At 37.4% G+C, this 19,880-nt stretch overlaps 1 protein-coding gene across 4 annotated transcripts in view; it reads right to left on the minus strand.

Annotated features, from left to right (window-relative positions):
- Positions 1-650: 650 nt before the first annotated feature.
- The window catches only part of MTA1 (metastasis associated 1), a 116,242-nt gene continuing 97,012 nt past the window's right edge, over positions 651-19,880 (minus strand). For 2 of the 4 annotated variants that reach the window (XM_053474861.1, XM_053474860.1), the window contains exons 18-20: positions 13,266-13,297; positions 1,877-2,028; positions 651-1,752 (exon numbers count right to left, since the gene is read on the minus strand). In XM_053474861.1, the coding sequence (XP_053330836.1) occupies positions 1,611-1,752; positions 1,877-2,028; positions 13,266-13,297 (326 nt within the window). In that variant the 3' untranslated portion in view covers positions 651-1,610. The remainder of the gene's footprint in view (positions 1,753-1,876; positions 2,029-13,265; positions 13,298-19,880) is intronic. The other 2 variants (XM_053474863.1, XM_053474862.1) reach the window with 1 other exon arrangement.

Raw genomic sequence — 19,880 nt, forward strand, 5'->3', positions numbered from 1 at the left:
CCAGGGTTCAAATCCCACCAAGGATACCAAAATCCATCAAGGCACCATATCCAAAAACACCAGCGCAAATTCACATCATTTTAGCATATTCGCCATACACAGTTATACGCATCACAATTGAATAATTCCCTTCCCAAATATCCCTATCACAATATAAGTCTCCATAATATAGTCATACCTCCCTATAAAGTAAGTAAATGATTATCAAATAATCAATATTACAAATCAAAGAGAGTCCTATTATTTTGAATCTACAAATAGGCTGAGAAGGAAAAACCTTGAGGTTTGAGTCTATAGATCCACTTGGCTTCCCCCCGTGGGGGGGAGACAGGAGGATCAAGGTCCCCTGGAGCTGCGGGGGATCTGGATCTTAGTCAGACCTATTTGAGGTCTGATTATAAGACGACTCCGATTATAAGACGAGGGGTATTTTTCAGAGCATTTGCTCTGAAGAAAACCTCGTCTTATAATCGAGCAAATACAGTATATATAAAATTAAAAACTGTATTTTTAGAATTTACAAGGCAACAACATGAAGTCACTCTTCAGATGAAAAATTAGTTGTTTAGGTGGATAAAAAATGAAAATAATTAAACAAGCATGTGACTCAGCACCTTAAATAAGCAATGATGGGAAACCATAACTTAAGGTTGTGGGCAGCTCAGCCTGTTTATAAAGAATAATTCTACATATAACAAAACACACGATGGCAGGAAATACTGCTCACAGCATGGGTAACATATGTCTCAGATTGTTTTTTTTATATAATAAGCAACATTGCTGTAAGAATCAAGATAAAAACAGAAATCGATGTAGATTAGAGCTTTCAAAGATCTTCTGTGTGCTGGCACGACAAACAATAATTATTAATTTGCCAATGGCTCATGTGCCATCAATAGAAAAACTTTTTTTGTTAAAAAACAATTTGAAAAACAAAAATTAATTACAGGTCACAACATTGCTTTAACGACAGGAACAGTGATGTTTTTGGTTCAAATATTTAGTGTATGGAATCAGGTCTGCTTTTAAAATGTCAAGCTTTTTTTTGCTTTATTTTTAATGTTATATTTATAAACTTGTTCACAGCATTCACACCATTGGTCTGTCTGCAAGCTTTCTTCTTGCAACATTATATATCATATTAAAATTACAGACATTTTTATTTGGTATACAAAACCATTTTTAAAATAAAAATACCACAACAGAAACCAAAAAATGGCACCCTTGAGGGAAGGAAATAAAAATTAGCACGCCTCTTAAAAAAAGGCATTAAGCAATAGCAGGTTCTTACATGTTTACACGGTTGATGAACCTTATTCCTAATAAGCACTGACAATAACAAATATTCGTCAATAAGTTAGGCTTCGTTTTTTTTATCGTCTCAAAACAGACAAAAAATGTTCTACTTGTCTACCACCTACAAGGAATGAATATGTAATAAAATAAAAAAAAAAACACAAAAGGAAGCAAGTCTTTCGATTCTGATGGTCTTCAAAAGCACATTTTCTTTGACGATCATGGTTTTTTTTTCCCTCCATAAAGTCAGTCAAGTGTAGTTTTGAGTAAAGGCTCCAGAGGAGGAGGCATTCTGTGAGAATCAGATGATACGCTTAGTCCTCAATAACAATAGGTTCATCATTAACTGGTTGACGCAAAAGCGGTCCTGCTTGAGCTTGTTGAATTAATATGTGTCTGTAAGGGCGACGGGCAGCTCGCTTTGTTTCAGAAGACGGGAGCAGCTTGCGGACTTTCCTGTAGATATTTAAAAAATGGTCATCAGGTACTATTAACCAGTTTTGCAAATAAAAGTAACGCATTGCCTCTCAAATTGAATTGTATATAAAAGATATTGTACTGTGAATAATACACATCTTACCTAGTTTCGTCAGTTGCCATGTAAAATACATCATCGGGAGCATCAATCCAATTCATCCGTCTCCTCTTTACTGGAATCATGCAGCCAGCTCTGAGTAACCGGACTTTTGGTGGATAAGATTTTCCATTGAGCATTAAGCTTCGGTTTGGTCCCTTAAAAAAGGAAATTACTGTAAATAGAACTATTCCAGCAACTTTTGCATGTAAACTCCCCCCCAAAACTTATCTACTTCAGTATACAGAGGGGTCTATTCACTAAAGGGTCAGCTGGCTGTACAAAACAAAGCAACCCAGTGTGACCATTGACACTTCACTTCTGGGAGACAGGAGCTTAGTGGGTTCATGTAACTTAATGTTACATGACTCAGTAGTAGTAGCACAATAGCTTGCACCACATGAAAGCAAAGGAAAACCGAGTGGCCTAACTACGGGGGTCGCAATTATTACGGGCCCGTGCCTCTAGAGGGCCCTTGGCAACCCCTGTGACCACTTGTTCCTGTCTCCCGGTACCGGTTCAGGTTGGACGGGCCCTTTTCTAAACTATTTTGAAGCAACACAGGGAGACAGGAATATATAGCAGTCATGTTACATCACGTGACCCCACGAAGAAACACTGTCCAAGCAGCCTGACGGAAAGCTGCAGGAGAGGTGAGAGGTAAGCGGGTGCATGAATGTGCGTGCATAAGTGGGTGTGAGCATAGATGTATAAGTAGTGTGAGATGGAGTGTGTGCTAGCATCATTGGTGTGAAAGGGAGTGTGTGTTAGAATGAGTGTGTACAGGTATCTTAGCAAGTATGAATACGTGTGTGTTGGCATGTGTAATTTGTGTATGTGTATTTATATGCACGTGCCAGAGTATATGTCAGAGGGGGGAGCAAGGGGCAAAGAAGGCACATAATTGTCTGGGGACAATGATGGCACAGACCAGCTGTTTAGGGCAAAGATGGCACATATAAGCTGTTTTGAGGCACTGACAAGCTGGGGGCAAAGACGGTTAGGATGGTACCGATAATGGAGCAAAGGCACTCACAAGCAGTTTGGGGAAAAATTGTCACTCACAAGTTGTTTGGGGGAAAGGTGGCACTGTGGGACATGTTGTAAAAGAGTCTAACACATTTAACAGCTCTGCTAACCTCAATAATATAGAAGGACCATATGTATTAATTGGTATAGGCAATAGTCAAAAATATTAATAGGCCAGGACCTTAAGTATGGAATGAAGGATTTGCTGAACAGGCATTCTATAGATAGGATTGTAACTTGTTAATGCATGGTATAATTGTGACTGTAAAAGGGCATTACAATATGCTTACCGTGACCACCTAAAATAGGATTTGGACGTGTAAAGTCATTAGTAAGCATGTTTGAACACCCAATCAAGTGAAGACCAATAGATTGAAATCGTTTTCACAAGACAATAATGATTTTCAAGCAACTGTTCCAGTGGGTATCATGGGCCAGGTGTGGAGATCCTCTGATCTACCCTAACTGGCCCAGGCAATGCTGTGGTATGGCTCATTGCGTAAGATGGACAGGTGGCCACATCTCCAGCATCACCCCCCCAACATTGGTGTCCTGATATAGACACCTGAACTGTTACTTGGCTGCTCGGGTTGTATACCCAAAAGGATGATTTTCAAATGCTTAAATGGTTTATTTATGTAAGCACAATTGCAAATGTTTGTTTAATGCTCTGAACTGTAAAACATAGGATTTGGGACAGTGTGTTACTGCTTTGTTTGTACAAGTGCAGTAGTATTTTTCGGACCTATGAAAAGTTGTATTATTTTGTAGAAAAGTCACTGAACGCTGCATATGCAATGTATGCTAGACTGTATGTGTGTGGTTGCTGGTTTTAAAGGGTTATCTCCCACCTCGTGACAATTAACTGCCAGTTTTGTGAAAATCATGACTTCTATTAAACATATGTATTACCCACATTTTGGGAAGGGTCTGTTCAGGGTCCTCAGCAGAGAAAGGCTTGCGATCAAGTGGCCTTGGCACTTTAGGCTTAACTATGGATTTTTTTACACTACAGAACAGCAGCAATTTTCTTAGCCACACAAATTATGCATATCAAATTAGGAAAGATACATTTTAATTAAAGTGTCCTTAATAGGAAAACTAACCTATATGGCCATGTCTTATTTTTTCAGTTATAGGGCAAATATTACAAGTTGCACTTATTTTTTTTCCAATTTAGCACGGAGGGACTTCAATGTCAATATTAGTCACAGATATCAAAACCACCCCATAAAAAGATACATTACTAAAAAGACAACCCACACTTTGAGTCCAGAAAATAAGCGACTGCAGCAAAAAAAAAAAATATGTTCAGCAGTATTACCCAAGTTAGCCCCCAATTCAAATCACCCCATATTATTTTTTCCCTAAATAGTAGTCAAAGCAAATTTTTTTTAAATGTATTTTTTATAGGTAACTGAGGAGCACTGGGGGAGGTACTAATAGGGCTGGATATGATGGGATTTTTTAAAATGTATATTATTTCCTACTACGTTTATTTTACTTAAAAAAAATTGTACAATGATCTCAGTCCACAATGTATATAGAGTCACTTTTGGCACAGGCATCTCTATTAGCACAGGGAAACTTGTCGCTGGTGAAATCACCTGTTAGGGTTACCCAACACAGCATCAAGGGGGGTTCCTCTATAAGGTTTCCCTGTGGTATTCCCATCCACAGCAGTCAGGGGAATCCTGCGGGGAGCACCTCTGATCACTGTGTGGAACCCTATGATAACTCTGTCATAAGGCTGCAGTGAAATACTGTGGCAGGAGACCCAAAAGGGGTCTCTACAGACCCCTGCGAGCCCCTGCTGCATCAAGAGGATTCCCTGGTGACATCAGTGATGCCATTGCTAGAAGGAAATGCCCTGAACTTCTGTTGGAGCAAATTCCTGTAAAATGTAATGGTGCTCAGTTAGATGTGTTACCACATTTGATCTGATAGACTAGGCTGTCAAATTTGTCAGTGCAGGGATTTAATTTAACAATGCAGGTGCAAAAACTGACGTAGGGGATACATCCTTGGTCCTCAAGGACGCGTTTTTCGTGACATAACCCATACATGAACTGCCATCTTTGAAGCAGGCTAATTTAATTTTCAAAAATATATGGTTTCCATTCACTAATTTTACCACCAGCCTTTGTCAAAATTTGTGGTAGTAATTTTTACTTCAGGTATGAATTTACAGCTCCTGGTATATGTCACTGTCAAACAACACTGTTCAGCAACATCTTTTGATTACAGTGATACCACCCATGCATGGGTTTGTCAGGTGTTTGGGGGCTAAAAGACAACACTTGGGAAGTGTGCTTTTTTCCCCCCATTTTGGTCAGTCTGTGCCTATGCCCTATCTTTGAACCCGGACGCTCTAATTTTCCCCATCAAACCACTCTTGCTGCAACCTTCTGAGCAATTTTCAGGGAATAAATCCCTGCCAGAAAGTTTGTGAGTTAATTGAGCTTTCTCCCCTGTTTTTTTCCTCAGCTGTAAGGAGTAAGCTATGATGGTTCTAAAGACAGTATTTAGTAATTAAATGTATTCTGTTGAATACTTGTTTTGATTGTCTGATAAAATGTTGCGTTACTGTCAAAGACAAAGGATGATCATTGATTTGTTTTTAAGAACTTCCTTAAAAATTTTGAGTTTTGAGCATAGACGATTATTGTGTAAGGTATGTTCATACCTGGGAGCCCCCGCTCCCAGGTATGGTTATGTTATTTATAGTAAGTACCACAATGATATATCTTCCCCTGGGATCACACTTCAGACTGTTAAATTGGATGTACCCAGCTTTTGTTTGTTTATTTAGGGCTTTTGGCACCCTGCAGCCTTGTTGTGGTTGAGCTTCTTTTTAGCGCCAGCTTGGAGAACTTCACATTGGCTTAGGGTTTTGCAGAATCTTGTTGTCATATCACACGACCCTGAGAGATGCATTGAGTAATAAAGGTGGGAAGAGACAAGTGAAGGTGACAATTGAAAAAGAAAAAAAAAAAAAAAAAAAAAATCAGAAAAACAAGATAGTATTATTGAGTTGTATATAGTGCCATCAGATTCCGCAGTGCTGTACAAAGGGTAGACAGGGCATAACAATCAGTGTACAACACAACTATGATGTACCAGCGACACTAGCATTGCAGTAAAGGGACTGAAAAGTGAGCTAAAGGAATATGGGAGAAAGCGTGTTAAGGTGTAAGTTTCTAGTCCTCCTAAAAAAAGTGGGTCTAAAAGGGCTTTTATTTTATATAAAAAAAAGCTGATGCAGGGGGGAATTCCTGATGGTAGGGGCAGTCTACAGCATTGGAGAGAACGGTTAGAAATTAGTGAGGAGATGCAAGTAGGGGAACCACTATGACGAGCTTTGAAAATAAGAGTCGAGGTTTTGAAATTAATCCCGAAGCGCACAGGCAGCCAGTTAAGAGGCTGACAGAGGGGAGAGGTGTTAGTAAAGCGATGGGAAAGGAAAATAAGCCTGGCAGCAGCATTAATGGTAGATTGTAGAGGGGCGAGACAGGCATGTGGGAGACCAGCTAAGACAGTTATAATAATCAAGGTGGGAGATCATGGGCAAGAGTCTTAGTGGCAACTTGTGTTAGGAAGGGACGAACACAGACAATGCCAGCATGAAGGGATGGAGAGATGATTGCACCATTGACATTGGGGGAAATTGATGAGGGAACTTTAAGGACGGTCATAAAGGTAGGATATAAACCAGGATAAAGCATTGTTACAGAGACCAAGATTGTGAAGAGTTTGAAGGAGAAGATGGTGGTCCACAATGTCAAAAGCAGCAGAAAGGTCAAGTAGGATTACGATAGAGTAGTGGCCCCTTTGGATTTAGCAGTGATTAGGTCTTTGTAATTTTAGTAAGGGTGGTCTCAGTAGAATGTCGAGAACAAAATCCAGGTTGACACATAACTCATAACCATTTTTTCTTTTCCTTTTATTTTTTTCATGTTTTTCTCTTTTCCTGCCATTTTTATATCTTTAACCTATCTGTAAGAAAAACTAAACGAACAGAGCTATTTCCATGTAACCAAAGTAGTTATATATTCAGCTGTCTGATTTTTGAGTGTTTGACTAAAAGTCATAGTTACCACGGAAAAGGGTTCAACATCTGGGGTACACAAGATACATAATTCTCCAGAGTGGTTTTTATATTCTCTGGTATATGATGCAATTCCTGTCAGTTCATTCAATTACCTATGAAGGTCTATATTTGAGCTTTGTATCTCCCACTTAGTTACTTTTACCACTGAATTAAATTATCCCCATATCCTTCTACAATGTTTGCCCTTTCATCCAGTAGAGCATTTGTGTGGTCAAGCACTGAAGTTGTACGAGAAGGCCTGGCTTGCATTCTCCATTCCGGGACTGAGGGACTGAGGTTATACAACCATGTCTTAAAGGACATTCCTTTGTGCACTGGGGCACAGTCATGCTGGAATAGAAAAGGGTCTTCACCAAACTGTTCCCACAAAGTTGAAGCTTTGTATTGTCCAAAATGTATTAGTATGCTGAAGCATTAAGATTTTCCTTCACTTGAATTAGGGTGCCTTGCTCAAACCCTGATTTCAACAATTAAGGGGCTGGATACATGCAGCTGCATACTATGATGTGTATCGAGATAGTGGCCATGCACTAAAGGACCTAGGAGTGTCATCATGGGAGTTGTGGGCTTGGATTAGAAAGCTATAAGTGCTCTTGACAACACTATTTTTGGAGTAATTTGTTCTTGCGGTTATTTAAACTGAGTATCAGCATAGAAAGGAGGACGAGCCAACGGTGCTTATGTGTACAGCTACAAATAGCTTTGCTGCATAGATCACAGACCTCAGGTTTTCAAGATGCATCTTGAGCACCTAGGTTACCAATAAATCCCTTGGTAAAATGTTCTATGGTTTTACATATCAGGACATAACAACAATGATTCGCTCCTTAGCTCTAAAGTTAGGTAAGTACAACCTCAGATGAACGTCACTACATGACATATTACACCATGTCATGATTTACTCAACAAAACATTGTTTGACAGTTGGTATGATGTATTTCTGCTGATATGCTGTGCTTGCTTTTCACCAAACGTGGCGCAATGCATTATAGCCAAACATCTCCACTTTGGTCTCATCTGTCCAAAGGACACTGTTCCAGAAATCTTATGGCTTGTTCAGATGCAACTTTGTAAACCTAGGCTGTGTGGCCATGAATTTATTATTTCAAAGGCTTTCTCACTGTAGAACTGGTGGACTTTAAATTGTTTGGAAATGGCTTCATAACCCTTCCCAGATTGATGAGCAATAACAATTGGATATCACTGCTGATGTTTTTCCTCCTTGGCGTTGTGTTAACACACATCTGAACGCTCCAGACTAGCAAACTGAGGTAACATGCTGCTTCGACTTATGCAACTGTTTGCTGAGCCTCTTCTAAAACGATCGGAAAAACATTGTGCACAGTCCGCAAGGCAAAATAAAACATTTTTAGCAGCACCTGTCTGCTACTTAGCATCTTAAGCTCTATGGAGGAAGTAAGGGTGTACTTAGCTTTTCACACATGGCTTCTACATTTTGACTTTATTTTTGTTGCATAAATTATGAAACAGTGTAATGTGCTATATGTTGAGGTTGTATTTTCCAAATTTTGAGACCTGCTAAGGAACAGATGATTACAATGTCCTGATACGTAAAATCTGTGTAAAAAAAAAAAAATTAAAAGACTGTGTACTTTCTTTTTAACACTGACTGTATACAGTATAACATTCGAGACACTGTGGTATCAAGAAAGTGGCATATACAACAGAGAAAATTATTAGAAATAATCAATTTCTTAAAAGAAAATTTGGGGAACAGTCCTGCATTTACTTTAAGACTTAAGAAAGTAATGAACAATATACTTTATATGAACTCTAGTTATTTTGGAACTACTGGGATATACCAAAAGTACAGTGCACAAAAAAACAAAGTAAGACACATTTATACGAACTACAGAGATATAAACGTATAGTGCTAAAAAAGAGCTTTAGCAGAAGCAAATACTGCACTTGTATAATGATAAACATATTGCTGGTTTGAAGATCCTGTAATAAATGCACATTTAATATTTCTCATGATGTGCTTACAACTACGACATTCCTCCTAATATTTTGAATAACCAAAAGAGGGTCTTGTTTTATGATATGTGTTAAAGCTGTTTTTTCACCTTTGTTTCCATTTAGATGTGTATAAAGAATGTCCCACTGTCTAGTTTACATTTAAATGTTACTTCCCAAATTTTTACCTCTGTTGTGTATTGTTGCATGTCAGATGAACTAAGTCTGTTGTCTTTTCACTAGTAATGAGTATATAAACCAAAGGCTAACTGCCTGCATCTTTGAAATGTATAGGACAGACTCTCGCACCTTCAACGCAAAGTGCTTTTTCATTGAACTGTTGGGATCAGTTTATTATGCAAAAGGATTATACAGTACAACTAAACACCCTCTCTTACTTTCAAACCACTGTGTTGTATATGCATACATTCATTAGTGGCAGACCCTGATTTTATCTTCTCACCACAGACCCATAAAAAGTACGTAATGTGTTATCACAGATATACATTATATTACTATGCAGTTCACCATATAAAAAGGGTGTTATCACACAGAAAAGTTTCTGTTAAGTTGGCGTTTTGTGTTCTTCAGGATTTTCAGTCAAGAGGTTAAGGTTCTCTATAGGGATACGGATGGCCTTTCCTTTATGGGTTTAGAATCAAAATGTACCACAATTTAATCACTTTATGTTTCTTTTCCATGATTTGTACCATCTTTTATTTTTTTTTACGGATATAAGTGAAAAGGGAGACATCAATCAAAATGTATTTTAAATGTATATTCATTCACATTCAGTTTATGCTCAATTATGGAATATGTAGCTTTAATAAAATGTACTGCATTTTATTCATTTATATCTTTCTCAGACAAGGAATATCCCAAGAAAGGTATTTATCCCAAGAAATAAAGGTATTTTAAACACTGCTTTAACTTTTAATTCTTAGTGCAGTTAGCACTGGGTGAGTAAGGCGCAACGATGGCCAGCAGCCCACCGGGCGTTTTCACAGTAAGCAGCCATGCGCTGCATAAGCATGAAAACGTAACATGAGGCCTTTCTTATGCAGTCATTGGCTGTACTTATGTGATTTGGTCACTGTCTGCATTTAAGTGCCCGCACCGCCTCATTTAAGTGCCCGCACCGCCGCACAGCCCAGCCCTGCTGTTAATTGAGCATTGGAAATCACACAAAGAATTACAAACACCACACTGAGCAGATGAATGCTGATGATCCACAGACTTTCATTAGTCAGTGTCCACCCAGGAAATAAAGACTGAAGCTTCTATTTTATTTCTAGTGGACAGTGCTAAGATAACCTTAGTTCATCAATATTCCTGACATTATTTTGGTTACAATGGCAGTAAGCAACTTCCATATGCCTCTTTATAACAAGGAAAAAAGGTATCATTTTCGATATGTTAATGCAACAGGGATTTATTTTTTATGCATTTTTACATTGTGTTAAGGAAAAGCTTTTATTATAATAGGTTTTATCTACAGACTGATTTGGGGTCCAATATGGCCCCAGCATATGTTGAGTTATTTATGGCCACAACTGTTTGATACAAAACTAGTACCAAGTCACAATATACTCAATGTGGTATATAGAGACTTTAAACAATTTTAAAATGGAATATAGTACAGAGACAGTTTATTTCCCCACAGGAGAGAGGACCACTATGTCCTTTTAAGACATCAGTTTACTGGGCAACAATAGTGCAGGCACTCAATGTTATACTCAAGTAATAATAATACTGTAATACTGTCAAGATTTTTTGAATACTTAAGAAAATTATTAACCACCACCTGCATTCTGACACTTTAAAGTGGAAGTCCTCTGTTAAAAATAATTTTCTAGTTCAGCATAAAAGAGTGTTTTATCTTGCTTTCTTCCAATAAACTTCCTTTATCTTGCAGGCCCGGGGACTGCCATTGTTGTCGGTCATGTGATATTTCTGGTGACTTTCCCTGGACAATCACCAAACTGAGCTCATTTTTTATGGTAATGGTATATTCTCATACACTACTCATTCTTCCACAGACTCATTAGCTTAGCGTGTCCTGCAAGGAATTTGAACTTTAAAAAAAAAAGAAAACGGACCAATATTTTTGAACTCATATCTACCTTGCACCAGCAACAGATATATTTGGTGGGATTTTAACATTAATTAAATAATTACATATTTGAAAGATAAAAGAACACCTAATGGCCTAAGACCAAATATTATAGGGAATTGGCAACCATTTTGAATACATGTAGCTTGGATTTAACAACCTTATGCACAGAAGGAATTGAATAAGAACTGATATCTCTAAAGGGAGAAAACAAAAAATGTTTGTCCAAGAGGAAGTTATGGTTACTACGAAAGACATATTAGGTCATGGATATGTAATAACAAAGAGTCTTACAAATCTAAATAATCTCCCTGGATGATTTATTGTGTCTGGATGTGTGTCAGAGTTTAAATACCTTTAGGTTCTTTTTACATGTTTTTGTAGCTGGCATTAGTTAAAATCTGTTCAAACATTTACGGCACTTCTGTCAGGTCCGTACCTCACGACAAGGCAGGCGCTAAAAAGCGGCACTGCCTAAGGTAAATCCTTCCTGACCTCAGATTTCCTTAACTTAGACTTGGCTGCTGATTGTCCTGTCTTCTGGCATCCTGACACCATTGACCTGCACATGCTTTTTAATTCGTGCTTGTGTCTAACCTCTAGAGTTTTGTTCCACCTCCAGATCTCTGGTGGTGTGTATCACCAAGTGTGGTCCTTCCTGCACCTGGGTGACAATTCAGTGAACGTGAGTACATCTATATACATTGTGACAACTTCTGTTTTTTTTTTTATAAACTATTTGGATTTACCAATATTCCCTAAAGAGCTTTCTTGAGATGTTGGGTGTAAATAGCTTGTAAAGCTCGAGCTATACAACTGATTCAAAGACTAAGGGATCCCAGTATGTATAGCTTGGATGAAAAATAAGAGAGGTGATTGAAATAAAAGATATAAAAGATATTAAGAAAAAAAGTACAAAAGGAAAGTCTTTCATAGAGAAAGAAATAAAGTTATACTTTTAAACTAGAGGGTTTAGATCTAATGTAAGTAGGTTTGGCATTACTGAGAGGGGCCAGATCATTAGAACAGCCTCCCATGAGAGATAGTACACGTGAGGGAATTTATACATCCATGGGATAGGCATAAAGCTACCCTGAACCTAAGATCAAGGACTGATTAAAGTCTAAATCTTTACATATGTGCCAAACTGTACTCCTTATTTGCTGTGATTTTTCACAATGAAGGAATTAAGATAAATGTTTTAAGGATTACAACAATTTGATTTGGAACAGGGATGTATATATTTTATTTGTTTTAAAAAGGTGATGCTAGAGAAAACTGGCAAAAAGGGAACTATTGTTTGGAAACTCTGTATCCTAATGTTTTTTATGGAATGATTTGTGTGTCTTTAAGAATATTGTTTCTTGCTCATAAGAAAGTTTGAAAATTCTCTGTTATCTTCTGATGATATTCACCTATTTCTCCTTATTTCCAGGTCATTGGATGCTGGTCTGCTGGATGCTGTACACGGGTAAGGAATTTCCACCTGTGCAATAGTGACAGGTGCTACCAAATGGTACTTTCTGGATCTTTCTGAAGCAGTAACTTCATATCTTTCCTTTTTTAATTTTTATTTTGGCTGAAGAAAAAGGTATCGACTCCATTTTATCTTGGACTAGATTACCCAGAATGGCCCACACATCAAAAGAGCCCTTCTGTTCCAACAGGGCTGTCTAAAATGGAAACATGTAAAAATATAGAAGCCTAGAGTTTCAACACTAGTATATAATGAAGATATAAAAACCCAGAAAGAATAATATTACTTTGATAATCCTTTCTAGAAGAGTGAACATAAATATCAAATATTCTGGATGGATGCTTAGACATTCACCATCTTGAGATGATGGAAAACTGTCTAGCAAATCCAAAGTATTTCAATTTGGATTTTTTTTTTTTTTTTTTAGAAAAACAGCAAAACGTGCTAAATCTGTATTCCTTTAACATTTTCAAAAATCTAAAGCATTAACACATTGAAGATTAACTGGATTAAAAATCCCTTAGTGTTATTTTTTGGTTTGAAAGCCACAATTTAGAATCTATTTCAATGTATGAAGAAGAAAAAATCCCACAACTGGTTGACTAAAACTCCTGAAGTGGTGAAAACAAACAGGAAAAAAAGGCTATTTTCTTTTATATTTTTTTTCTTTAAAAAAATATTCTCTTACCATTTGTCTGGTTTGTCCGTGGTTAGGAATTCCTAACAAACATGAAAGAGAATAGAGTTGGTAAGACACATTGTGTACCACAACGCAAATAAAATATGGCATGAGAAAAAAAAAATCTACTGCCACTTTTAACATGTTTTATATTTCAACACTATATTAATAATTATATAGTTATCATACTGAAGTTACATTAACACTGAATAATCCATGTTGGAATTTATTCAACTATTAAAATGCTTGGCTGAAATGTAATACTTAATATTTAATCAATGTTACACATTATAGACAATGTATACAATATCTGACTGAATTACATCATGTGTGGAATGTTAACATTCATTTTACTTTGCCTAACCCAGTATTAGTATACTGTAAAAAAAAAAAAAAATTAAAAAAAGCACATAGGAAAATTTAAGAAAAAAATATTTATTAGGGAAGCCCCATTAAAAAAAACTATGCTTGGGCAGAAAATACACTGCTGTATGCAGTAAAGTTGTTCCAATAAACATTCTTTATCTGTACACCTGGAAAATGCTGTTATTCGTTATGTGATATTTTGGGTGACTTTCAGTGCTGAAGCCGATTCTTTATGGTAATGCTAATAAAGTCTGGCCCTCCATAGACTTTCATTTGTCCAGCTGGATGAGCCATTCTATTGTTTACCATAGACTGTATGATGAAGAGTGCGAGTGTGTGTCTAGAGGATAACAGCATAGAACATATACAAGTGGCTAGTGTGTGACATCAGAATTATGCAAGAACAGAATTTAAAAAAAAAATAATCGTTTATTAGGCATTGTAAAAAAAAAACAAAAAAAAACAAAAAAAAACACACATACTGTAGATGCATGACTCAAAAAGAGTGAATTATTTACCAAATCAGTTGAAACACAATAAAACTCTGGTGGGATATAATGCTAGTTTCATGCATATAGCAGACAGACTGAGTATATCAACGAAGAAGTGAACTGTTTTAACCTCTTTGCGACAACCGATGGCCCAGGGATGCCAGAGTAAAGCATCCCATTAACGACAATTAATGTGCCTCGCACGTCATGCAGTGAACTTTGCTCAGTCTGTGTTACTGAAATGCCTTGATATCACTCTCTGCAGCAATCACATATTGTCAGACCATCCTGATCATAATTACTGTGATCAGTAATACAGGGCAATGGAGCCCAGCATGATGATCACATTGTGATCAGCAGCAGCGAGGATCAAAATGAAAAGAGAGTGTTTTTCTCCTTGTAAAAAAATATTAAAATAAAAATAAATTTATATACACACACACTTTAAAAAAAGTTAAATAGAAAATGTAATAAAATGTAAACATAACTCAAGTGATGACATCAAATGGGGAATTATCCAGTTCCAAGAAAGAAAAAAAAAGTAAAAATGTTCTTTAGAAACAATAAAATATAAAAATAGGTGGCTTATTAGGGAGGCAGAGTGGCATATAGGGGGTATAAGGCATTTCTGGGGGGGCAGAGTTGCATACAAGAGGGTATAAGGCATATCTGGGGGGGGCAAATAAAAGGAAATAAAAACGAAAAAAAAATTTCTTCAATCATAGTTTTTATTAAAATAGCTTACATGTGAATTAGTATTTACTAGTAAAAATTTTTTTTCCTATAGAGTAGTCTTATCTGCAGGCATTTTCTTTTTCCCTAAGCAAATACGGTATATATGTGTGTGTCTGGGTAGGTGTGTGTAAGGGCAGTGTATAAGTGTGTGTATAAGGCATTTTGTAAGAGTGGTGTACATTTCAAAGTAACGTATATACTGAGGTCTTGTTTAGTTGCTATGTGTTGTTGATTTTTTTTGCCTATTGTGTCAATCATTATAAAGAAAGAAAAAAAAAAAAAAAAGGAAAATTTGTGCTTTAATCATGATCATGTGATCGCCGCATATGCACTTAATCTTTGCAAATAATGCTCGTAGCAGGAATAATATAAAAAGTGCTGTTGTATTATCCACTTTGCAATCAAGTGCCTAGTGCCTAAGTTTATCTCTATTATCATTACCCTAAAACCTCCTGAGATCAAATGATCAAAGTTCTCTTATTTTAAGATCAAAAAAATGCTTGTTTTATATATTCATATCCTATGCACACAGATTTGATATAAATGTATATTCTCTATTTCTTAATGTTGTTCTTTTAAACAGTGTAACCATGTGACTATGATGTCATTTAGGTGCCAAATTTGAAAGCTTTCCAAACTATTTATATGGAGGTCTTTAGAATGCCTATTACACTTAAAAGCCACTTTTTGTGCGAAACACGTTGTGTTTTATCCATTTTTGCTTTTATTATCTAATAAAGCTTTGAATTATTCTTATTTTTGGACCTCCGTTTTAATTTTTATCCTGTTTTTTTATTCAGATTTTTATCTCACTGGAGCTATTTCATTGGTGGGGAAAATATCACCCATGCTGATGAGGATTGAGCAACCTTTATTTGCTCTCAAAACTTATACCATCAGAAGAAGCCACACCCACAAGAACATCCACAGGCGGGGATTATACTGCCCATGCGGTTACAATAGAGCTATATTTAGCTCTATATAGTGTTAGGGTTTCCTGTTATTATTCACCTTGGCTCCATAAGACATACTGCACTATTTTTTGCTTTTTCTTCATTTTACATATCTTCATCCCCTGGTTATATTGGAAGACTCTTACAGCATATAGTGTTAGTGTGTATGAGCCAGGGAAGTGGTGCAGAGAGCGGATTATTGAGTAGTAACCCCCCCCCAAAAAAAACAGACCTGGCTCAGCTGCCCCTGCATAAAAATAATTGCTTTGCACCCTACTCTGTACAGCTTCTTCACCTCTCCATCCTGCTAGTCTTTAAAAATAGTGCCATCTACATAGGGTGGGGTGTAAGAGAATCTCCCTGGGGATGCCACTTGTGTGTCTGGGTGGGTGTGTTTGTTTGGGTATGCTTTTGCAAGTAACACCAGGTGACTGCGCTTAATTAAATCCAATCAGCGAAAAAAAGTATTTTATAAATAAATGAATACTACCTAATAGTACAATATGTAATTATTCAAAAATAATTAAAAAGATGGCTCTTACATTTGATGTGGCTTCCCCAAGCCCATATAATGCACCTATTCTGGAGCGGAGGTGCTGCCTTTCATCCAGACTTTATCTCCTTCACTCCGGAATAGGCGCATTATATAAATAATTATTTTTGAATAATTACATATTGCACTATTTTTTGTTTCTGTTTTTATATTTTTCATGTGAGACTCACACATCGTTCAACACACCTATTAAGTAGTATTCATTTATTTATAAAATATCTTTTTTCACCGACTGGATTTAATTAAGCGCAGTCACCTGGCGTTAATTGTATGTTTTTATGTTTATTGGAACAATTGTGGGGTTTTGTTTCTTTGGTTGACTTGCAGCTCAACAATTTAGTAACCTAATTTTGTTTTATACACTACGCGCATCTATCACTTTGTTTTATGCGTTTGCAAGTGTTTGAGTGTGTATGTATGTTAGTGTGGGTGTTAGTGACTGAGGGTTTCACTGTGTCTTTTAGTGTGAGTACAACTCCCCAGGTCTAAATCACCCCCCTGTCAGCAATGCCATCAAGTAATGTCTTGTAACCGCAAGCTTGGCATGTCACACGCATTTGATGGTGCCTTTAATACCTTGTAGTAGTATGCAGTTTTTAAGTTGCTGTTGCATAACTTATTCCATTTAAATAATTTTAGCTACTTTACAGTACTACAATGGGAGATATGCTGGGATTTAATGCCCTATATTTTCTTCTTCAGGTTATTATTTGGATATCCCCTCCATACCAACTGTACTGGCAGGGCCTGTGGGTGAGCAATGGCAGGGCCTCCAGCCTTTTCTATCTACTTTGTGTGGGTCGGTGTTACCCAGGCAGGTTTCTCTTTGTTTGCCATCAACTTTTTTAAATAGCTTTCCCGCTTCTCTCATTCTAACAGTTTAGTATGCATTCCCTAGAACATCTACCCCCCATCCTTCTATATCACTACTACTACCCACAGGATGAGGTGGCATCATCCTTATATAGGTCAGTAATCTTCAGGTGAAAAAGGTTATTCTTACTTTTCCCCTAAGGCAAGAGAAAGGGATTCCGCTTTCTGAGGATTAATCCATTCATGATAGAATCCTTTTCTACCACCATACCAACAGTTGGATCAAAGAACTTCACATCCCAATTGCGCTCCATCAGCACAGGTCAATTCAGAGCCCTACCTTTCGGCCACAGTAAAGCATCTGGGACCTTTTTAAAAGCTTTATCGTTCTCAGATTGCAGTGAATAAACTATATCTAATTAAACAGTTAATCATAGCTGTGAGCTCTGTCTTGCCTCAGTCGCATTCAAGACTGAATCTGAGAAACCCATGGGCTACAGAGGGCTCATAAACTAGGGAAATAGTCTGCTTTTCCCTTCTAAGTCCATGGACTTTGACACCATAAGAAGGATGGTCTGTGTACCAGAGGAAAGGCTTCAGAGATTGATATTCCTCAGGTCGAGGTCTCAAATTTGTGCCAAGATGTTTATGAAGGTCCTGTGGACTCTCTTCCACAAAAGGTCTTGTCAGATTGACTCCAGGAGGGTGTTATCAGCATATTTGAATCATCGAGGAGACAGCACTATTGGGAATTCCTTGCGGTCATGTACATACCAAGAGAAAGAGAATGGGTGAAAGTTTTTCTCATCAAACCAAGTGGACAACCATTAGAGGCAACTGTCTTCAGAGGCCTTTAAATATTGGTCTTCAAGTGGGGGTGTCAAATCCCAGATAAATCTTACAACCACAGTTTCCAAATTACCACTTTCACAATGCCTGTCAAGAAGGTTTAACCCACAAGCTGTAGTGGAGGATGTCCACAGTTAATGGACCCTTTTTCTAGGGTACATGACTACATCTGGAAAACTTTCAGGTGTTATGCCTCCTCTCAGAGAGTCACTATATAACCCATCTTCACATCATATATCTTGATTTTGCTACAAGCAGGTAGGGGGCCTTAGTTTGGGTGCGTCAAAGTACAGGTCTCAAGTCTGTCAGCTGCAATAAGCAAAGGTTTAGCTTTAGACCTAGCAACAGTCCACTTCATGAGAGCTGTCATCAGGATTAGACCTCCTCTCAGGTCTTTTGTTCCCTTGTGTGATCTTATACTGATTCGGTAGGCCTTTTTCTACACCCATTTGAAGCTCTTGAAAATATTACCTCTTTCTCGTCATTACATCTGCCCAAAGAATATCTAAACTCCAGGCCTTATCCTGTGAAAAACTATCTAATTTGATATCTTCCATCAAATAAGTTATCCTTTGTCCCCTTCCCCAGGTCATGCCTAAGGTAGTCTCCTTGTTTTCATATTAAGGAGTACATTGCCTCTTGAGAAAGTAACCATAAAGCTGGTACCAGGTTATCTTTTCACATATACATCTGGCACTACTTACTGGATGTGGCTTTAGCCTCCTCTCCCAGTTCAGTTGCAAGGTCCATCAGTCCACCCTTCCTTAATTTACCTATATACATTCATATTTCAGGTATGTGTTGTGGTTTTCTGTTCATTTATTTCTGAAACCAATTCATCATTTAGCTTGATTAGTATCCAGAGGTCATGCTGCCATGAATAGCAAGGAAAATGCTAAATTGTTTTCACACGTACTGTAATTTATTTTGTAGTGGTTCAGACTTGGAGACAATGACTAGGGCTCAGGTGGGGGTTTATCTCTACCATCTGTCTTTTCCTGTCCAATCAACTGAGAAAAAGGAACTACTCAGAGGTCGTACTGCCACGGAAAAAATATGTTAAGTGTGAAAACAATTTTCCGTTATTACCAACTACTGATTTTTTTCACATGAATGTTTATGAAAAGGGCCTTCTTATCCCTACATTCACTTATTTCCACGTGAACAAGACAGGGATCTTGTAGCCCTGAAATTAACTACGTGACTACATGCTTGATATTATACACCAAACTAACCAGAGCCTGCAATACCTGCCAGCCATAAACTGGACTTACAGCCCTATTGTCTTTGAATAAAATTTGTATTATTGTATTGATCTTGTACTATGTCATAGTACACCCCCTCTCCATTTCCAGGGCCGTCTACAGGACAGCCAGGACATGGCTTCTCAGGAAAAGACCAATAAAAACAGTATACAAGGAATGTGCATTTTTACCATAAAATGTATAATGCCTTTAACAAATTTCATGTGACCATGAATAAGAACTGGTCATAAAAGAACACATGAGAAACCTTTTTAAGTTTTCAACCAGGATCTTCTGTCTCAAAAGTCAAACAATTTCAGGAGCAATTTAAGAGGCGATAGCGTAGGGGGCAAAAAAAAATCAGAGTTAGACAAAAGGCTGAAAAATATGTATGTTCTTGGTGAACAGCCATACTTTGTCTCCAGTTTTATGGACAGGAGCTGGTCTCCCTTTGCTTTTGGGGCACTAGAGGCACAGAGTGTCTAATGTGTCTGTAGCAAGTACAGAACTAGAGAACATAAAGAAGTTGCTGACTTACCACCCCCTTGAGAACATAAGTTTATGTCTTAGACTGTGGCTGTAACTACTGGTCATATATATATATATATATCATTTGGTAT

This window comes from Spea bombifrons, chromosome 9 (genome assembly GCF_027358695.1).
Source record: "Spea bombifrons isolate aSpeBom1 chromosome 9, aSpeBom1.2.pri, whole genome shotgun sequence".
NCBI classification, from domain to species: Eukaryota; Metazoa; Chordata; class Amphibia; order Anura; family Pelobatidae; genus Spea; species Spea bombifrons.